This window comes from Camelus dromedarius, chromosome 2, assembly GCF_036321535.1.
Source record: "Camelus dromedarius isolate mCamDro1 chromosome 2, mCamDro1.pat, whole genome shotgun sequence".
Taxonomy (NCBI): Eukaryota; Metazoa; Chordata; class Mammalia; order Artiodactyla; family Camelidae; genus Camelus; species Camelus dromedarius.
Genome location: NC_087437.1, coordinates 34,323,544 through 34,330,268, shown reverse-complemented (window position 1 = coordinate 34,330,268; position 6,725 = coordinate 34,323,544). Strand labels below are relative to the sequence as shown.

The window sequence follows — 6,725 nt, the reverse complement described above, 5'->3', positions numbered from 1 at the left end:
GAAATATTTTAGTATGTGAGTTAGTTTAATAACTAAAAACCAGGAGGAAAAGTTAGTACTGGAGAACTTGGCACTCCCAGGTGGCTTTGGTTAAGATATGTATGTACGTAGCAGTCTTGCAAATAATATCAGGCACAGACTATGCACCTATATAAGTCTATATCTATGTAGATACATCTCTGTTCTACACTATGTATAGAAGAATATTAAAAATGAGTAAAATGAGCAGCACATCATGAATTACTTTCAAGTGAAAGTTTCTACATTTCTATTTTCCACTAGTTCTGTCTATGTAATAAATAACTTCCAGATAAAATCTACAAAAACTGATCACCCAGATAATGCCCTTAGAGCTTTAAAAATGTTTCTATCCAGTTCTTCTATCATTGTGAACACATGGGTTCTGTATTAACATGGTATATTAAATACGTATGTGTATTTCCATGAGATATGTTCATTTATCACTAATAAAAATAGCTGTTAAGGACTTTTCCCTCACAACATTATGCCTGAACAGAACTGTGCTTGAATTACAAGAAAAAAACCAAAGCAGAGTCACACTCATGTTTTTATTGAACTGGGTGACATCAATAAAAGCTTGTGTGATGTGCAGGGAAAAAAAGTGTAAAACTTGTAATTTTAAAATTAAGTAGAATCTCATTGCACTATTGGTGTCACATTATAGACATTCTGAATTTTATGGAGAGAAATGTTCCACAGATGGTACAAGAAAAACATCTTGATTCATTTTATAAGTGTATTTTCATAAGACTTTGTTGTAAAGTTCAAGATGCTAGTAGTAACAACATAGAAGACAGACTTTATATATTGGTACTTGGATATTTATGTTGATGTTTCAGATATGCGTGAATTTTTTTAAGTGTCTAAAATAGTGTACCCTCAAAGGATAAATCATTTAAAGGAGTATGAAAACTTCCCAGTTTGTTTGAATGGTAAGTGGTATTGACAGCCACATGTAACTAAAATTTACAGTGTTTGAGTAACATTAATATATACAGTCATTCAATATAATGTGATTTCATTAAATCCTATACCATTCTCAATAAAAGTTGATGCAGTCTCAACTCCTGATGTTTTTGCCAATTCACAGCTTTAAATTTCTTTTAAATGTCAGACACACATTTCATATTTTAATACACTACCATATAGTCACACGTCTGATACAGTTTGCACAGAGAAAGATTTTAATGCTTTTCTATGTTTTAATGCACTTCAAATGATTCTCTTTAATGACAGGGTCATTCTCTTTTAAAAGTTTAGAGTAAACCATTTTCTTCTATTGCAATTCAGACATCTTCAGATTCCTTAGAACTGTCAGACTTTTTCAATCAGCTTTAAAAATTTTAATCAAATCATTTTCTTCTAATATCATTCAGATATTTTAAGATTTCTCAGAATTGTCAGATTTTTTCAATCATAAAAATAACTTTTCTAGATCCACGTGTGAGATCCACATGTGTAATTTTTCTCAATGTAGTACCCATCCTTCCCCAAGCAGAGAAAACTTTTTTTTCCTTCTTTTCCTTTCTTGATAATCACAAACTGTAATAATTATACACCGTGTGTATATTGTACATAGACAATATGCATATGTACATTATACATAATGCATTTTAATATATTATTTCATATTACCATTTGCTTAAAGGACATTTAATAGAATGGTAGAACTGACACAATGACACTTTTTTTTCTTAAGATAGGTTGACTGAATCCTTCTGTAGTACATTACTGCACAATTATGCTTTAAACAAAAGTTACAAGTCACAACAAATTCTTACGTTTTCTATCATGTGAAATGTATTCCAAATGAAAAATGGAGGGGAAAGGCATGACATCATGCTTCATGGTATGGCTTACATGTAGCAATCATTTTTACATGAAACTATGACCTAGACTACATCCATAATGTATAGTTAATATAAAAAGTTATATATTATGCCACAGTACTAAAAATAAAGTATATTCTTCTCAAATAGTGAAAATAAGGTATCCTTCATGTTTTCAATGTCACATTTTTTCTCATTTGACCATGCCTCTTTTTCCCGCCGTAAATGAAATAATGTCCAACATTTTATTAAACAATAATGAGAGTGTAGATATTTCTGGGCCACTAAGGCCTAAAACAGGTGCTAAGATGATGATCTTGTCATTAAATGCAGAAACAGCCTCCAGATGCGCTCAATACATGATAAAAATATAAAAATAAAAGACAAATAAGTATCTTCTCAGTTATTGAAAAATCAAAAGTTCAACGGTACCTTGAGTATGATCTCAGATATGCGTAACTGCTGTATCCTGAATAGGTACAGCAACTAACCGGATCTCACGGGCATCCCTCACCAAACTGTGAGCCATCAGCCATGACTATGCTTTGCCAGAAAGACGTGCTTGAGTTCTCCGCAAGGGAGGGATTCGATCACACCTAAGTACTGCTCTCTCCCAGACTCTCCCAGTGCGCAGGAGTCTCCAGTCGCGGCTCGCCTCCTCGCCCTCCGCCCATCCTGGGAGACCGTGACCTGTCCAGGCGGGAGGGAAAGGAGTGGAACTGCGTCCCTTTCCCCTCTTTCCCAAAGGTTCCTGCCCTTTTCCCGAAGCTCATGCGTTCTCTGACTCGGGAAGCAGGCACTTATGAGTGAACACAATCAGAGGCGAGGCTGAGGCGGGGACGTCCTCCAAAGTTGCGCTCCGTGCTCGTCTGCTGTCTCCCCCGCCGCACGTGCCTAACGTTTCCTTGAACCGAATGAAACGTAGGGAAACTTACGATCCTGGGAGAAGCAGGGGTAACGTGGCCCCATCCCAGTCGCCAGGGGACAGGCGAGCTCTGAGGCAATTGGCGGCGGCCAAGGCTACCTCGGCCGTTGCGTCCCACCCGGAGCCCACGGCCCAGCTCTGTTCGCATGGTCCTCGCGCCGGCCCGGACGCTCAGATGAGCGGGAAGCGGCCCTCGCCGCCGCCGTCGGACTCCCCTGCGCCGCCACCTCTTGGGCGGCCGAGCACCGATACGGGCAACACGACCTCTCCAGGACTGAGCTGCTGCAGCCTCATGGACTCCTCGTAGGTTGGCAGGTACTTGACCTCCTCGTAGCTGGGCAGCTGCAGGAAGACCGGCGAGACTACACGCAGCTCGTGCTCCGAGGCGCAGGATGGGGCCGAGCGCCCGCCGCCTACCCGACCCCGGCCCCCGCCGCCACTGTCCAGCAGCGAATCCTGAGAGCCGGCGGCCGCCTCGTCGCGCAGTAGCGCGGGAGAGTCGTCGTCGTCGTCGTCGGGGGGCCCAGCGGCCCCCGGCTGCCCGGCGCCCCCCGGTGGCCCCGGCCGCGCCTGCCCGCGCGGGTACCTGCGTGGGCTGGGGCAGATGATGCGCTGCAGGAAGTAGCCGATGGCGAAGAGCACCAGCAGTATGAGAAGCCCGGAGAGCTTGCGGACGAACCAGCCCACGTTGTCGAGGAAGGCGTGCAGCGGCAGTTTGCAGCAGCGCACCGCGGTGGCGTTGGCCGCGTCGCAGCAGCGCTCCCGCTCGCCGCACGCCAGCTCCGCGCAGCCCCCGCCGCCCCGCGAGGGAGCCACCAGCGCCAGCGCCAGCAGCAGCAGCAGCGGCAGGAGCGGCGGCGGTGCCGGCGCCACCGACAGGCCCTCGGCCGTGACCCCGGGTCCCCACATGGCCCGCGCCGACCGTCGCTAAGGTCCGGGGCGGGAGATCCGTCTGTCCCCGTGTACGTCTGCCCCTCCTGGGGCGCTGCGCTCGGGTCCCGCGCGCCGCCTCCCGTTCCTCCGCTACCTGCGGCTGGAGCAGTCCTCACTTGGCCACGCTTGGGCGGAAGGAGGAGCCCGAGGCGCGCGGAGGCAGCGGGAGGCGGCCGCTTCCCGCCGCCCGAACAGCCTCCTGAGCTTCTGACCTTAACCCTGCGCGCCCAGCCGCCCCAGCCCAGCGCAGGGCGTCCGGAACCGCCCAAGATGGCAGAGGTAGCCTGCGCGGGGCTGCCATGAACATCTTGGCCCCGGCGGGCCGCGCTCTTCCAAGCCCCTCTTGGCACCCTTCGGGTCTGGAAGGGTTAACGTTCTGCGCTCAGCCTGTCCCCCCCCCCCCCCAATCTTGATTAATTCAGCCGTCGCGCTCTTCCCCGCCAGACGGGCGGGGGCTCTTGCTCGCGTAGGTGTCTCAGTTTTAAGTGATTGGATTTCCCCGGGAATGTTATTTAAATTGACTTGCGACTGGGATTCGCTTACCATCCTTCTTGTGATCTTTCTGATTAAAAATGGATGATGGTCATTAATGGCTAGCACAGCCCCGCAGCCGCCCTAGAGCTTGCTGGGTGGGGTGGGGGAGAGATGCCGGATGGTACAGATCCAGGGGGCTGGGAATCCGGTACCCCTCAGGAGACCTCCAGAACAGAGAATTCTCCGGAGAGGCTAAGGTCATGGCACCACGGAAGTATTCACAGAGGGGCAGGGGGGTACTCTTCCACGGTAACCCGAGTTGACGAAGGAGAGGAGAAGGGGTGCATATTTCCCCAGGGCATCCGACAAGCCCCAGTGTACCCAAGGGACAGAGCAGGGATTTGGATTTGAGGTAGGAGGCCTGTCCTCCAGCGTAAATAACACATCTGTGAAATGGCAAACGAGAGTTGTAAGTGATTGGCAACGTTCCTAAGCATTGATCTGCGTCTAAAGGGTCTTTTTCAAGGTTATTCTTGTTTGCCAAGTTTGCCTTCAAGGGAGCCTATGCTCTCATTTAGCACATGGGGTAGAGCAGGCAGCACTCCCTGGGGAAGCCCCTTAGCGCACGCTGGGAGGGATGGCAGTTACCGCGGTCCCTGACACAGACATGTCTGCTGGGCGGTGGCCTTCAGCGGCTCATTAGAGCGACACCATGAAGGAGCCAGGAGCTTGTGCTTTTATTCAGGCAGACTGGAACAATCATCTTTTAATCCCCTCACCCCTTAAACACTAGGTCCCCTGTAGAGAATCCAGACGGGGAAATTCCATAGTCATTGAGAGAAAAAAGTAAAAGCAAAGGGAAAACAGAACACAAAACTCAACTGTAGATCAGGTAAAAGCAAAGACTTCTCTCGGAGTAAGTCACACTGTATCTCCCTAATAGCCTTATGGAACAAGGCTGGAGTGTGGGTTTGATTTAGACTGGTCAGTGTTCCTCCTAAATGAAAACATTTTAAAATTTCTACTGCTGGGAACACCTTACTTTGCCTTGCACTCCAAAACAATCCTTTCTCCTCCTGGAGAAGCTCCTAAGTGTCACTAACACCAAGTACTTCATGCGAAGCTTGGCTGAGCACACGTCCTTCTTTCTAAGCTCTCCTAAAGCCGAAATATTTCTCTGTACCGCCATCTGTTTCTCTGCTGGGAGGCCTAAAACCTATTCAGTAAAGACTAATTGACAAGGGGTTTCAAATTGTAGAAAGAGGGTGGAAATGATTCTTTTTAGGACAATGAAAATCATTATCCTTTCATTCACCCATTCTTTGGCCAAATTTACACCGCACGTTTTTCTATATTCTAGGAACTCTGCTAGGTGCTCGCCATTATATAGAAATAGATGATTCCTCCCCAGGGTGGAATAAACCCAGGTCTGCAGGCCTAGCTGCTTCTAAATGGAGTAAAGGAGACATTCCACAGAGGGAAACAAATGACAGTTTCCTCTCTGATGGTGACTTGTTCTCATTTTCCTAGAGGAAAAATAGTTAATGAGTTTACAGCAATCTCAAGGATGAAGGCAGTTCATAGCTTGAGATGGGCGTTAGAGTACGAAGTCGATAAAAATGTGAAGACCTCTTTGGGTTCTTATCTGATCTGCTAGGATTTCTGCTGGCCATGGGAGCAATGGCAAAAGTAAAGGGGAAGTTGTCTGGTTGATGATGCATAAGAGAAACTGTCCTGCTTATTGTTATTTTGAAATTAGTTAACAAACAGCATTTAATCTGTTTAATTTCTGTCTGCCTTCAAGGGAATTAGAATTTGTTTGCAGGATATCAGGACACAGTAGAAAAACAATATAGATCTTACATAAAATAAAACATTGGCAGAGTTACATAAAAAACAAAGAAAAGGATGGGGTCTGCAAAATGCGTATGGAATGGATTTTATTTGATTTTTTTCTTTCCAAATTGATAGTCCCAAAGCATCATCCATTAAAGACCCTCTACAGAAACTGGCGCCTCTTTGTTTCTCCTCTGATCTCTCAGTCTCACTTAATTCATTTTTATTTGCAGTGTAATTTATTGTGTACAACCTTTTGAAGGAAAGAAAAGAAACCCTATAGCTTTAAAAGCCCCAGAAAAGACATGATCTTCATTACTCAGCACCCTTATTCTTTGTATTTGTTTAACACACAAATAAATGGGTTAGACTTAGCTCTCAGAAAGTCATAAATTCAAGCCACTTAGGGAGGAAGATGGAATTTAATTATATGTTCCATAGAATAATTGAAAGATAAAGGAAGATCACAATGTAAAAATTAAAAAGAAACCTTATTTTGTTGAAAATCAGCACCAAATTGTGTGTAAGTCAGTGTGTGCAAAAAAAAAAAAAAAAAAAAACAGATGGAAGAGGGACAAGGACTGACTTTCATCCAAAAAGCATGGTCTCTAGGAGTACAGCTTGATTAAAAAAAAAAATTAAGAACATTAACTGCTTTATCTTGCTGAAGTGCTTGGATAATATTTTTTGAAAATTTTACCTTCCTC

General features: G+C 45.5%; 1 protein-coding gene across 1 annotated transcript; it reads right to left on the bottom strand.

Annotated features, from left to right (window-relative positions):
• Positions 1-1,468: 1,468 nt before the first annotated feature.
• C2H3orf80 (chromosome 2 C3orf80 homolog) lies at positions 1,469-3,775 on the bottom strand. The gene has a single exon (XM_010976375.3). The coding sequence runs from the start codon at positions 3,682-3,684 to the stop codon at positions 2,947-2,949; it is 738 nt and encodes a 245-aa protein (XP_010974677.3). The 5' UTR covers positions 3,685-3,775; the 3' UTR covers positions 1,469-2,946.
• Between the last annotated feature and the right edge of the window lie 2,950 nt (positions 3,776-6,725).

What these genes read in the sequence shown, in the direction of transcription:
- C2H3orf80 (XM_010976375.3), bottom strand. Translation starts at nt 3,684, where the DNA reads ATGTGGGGACCCGGGGTCACGGCCGAGGGCCTGTCGGTGGCGCCGGCA.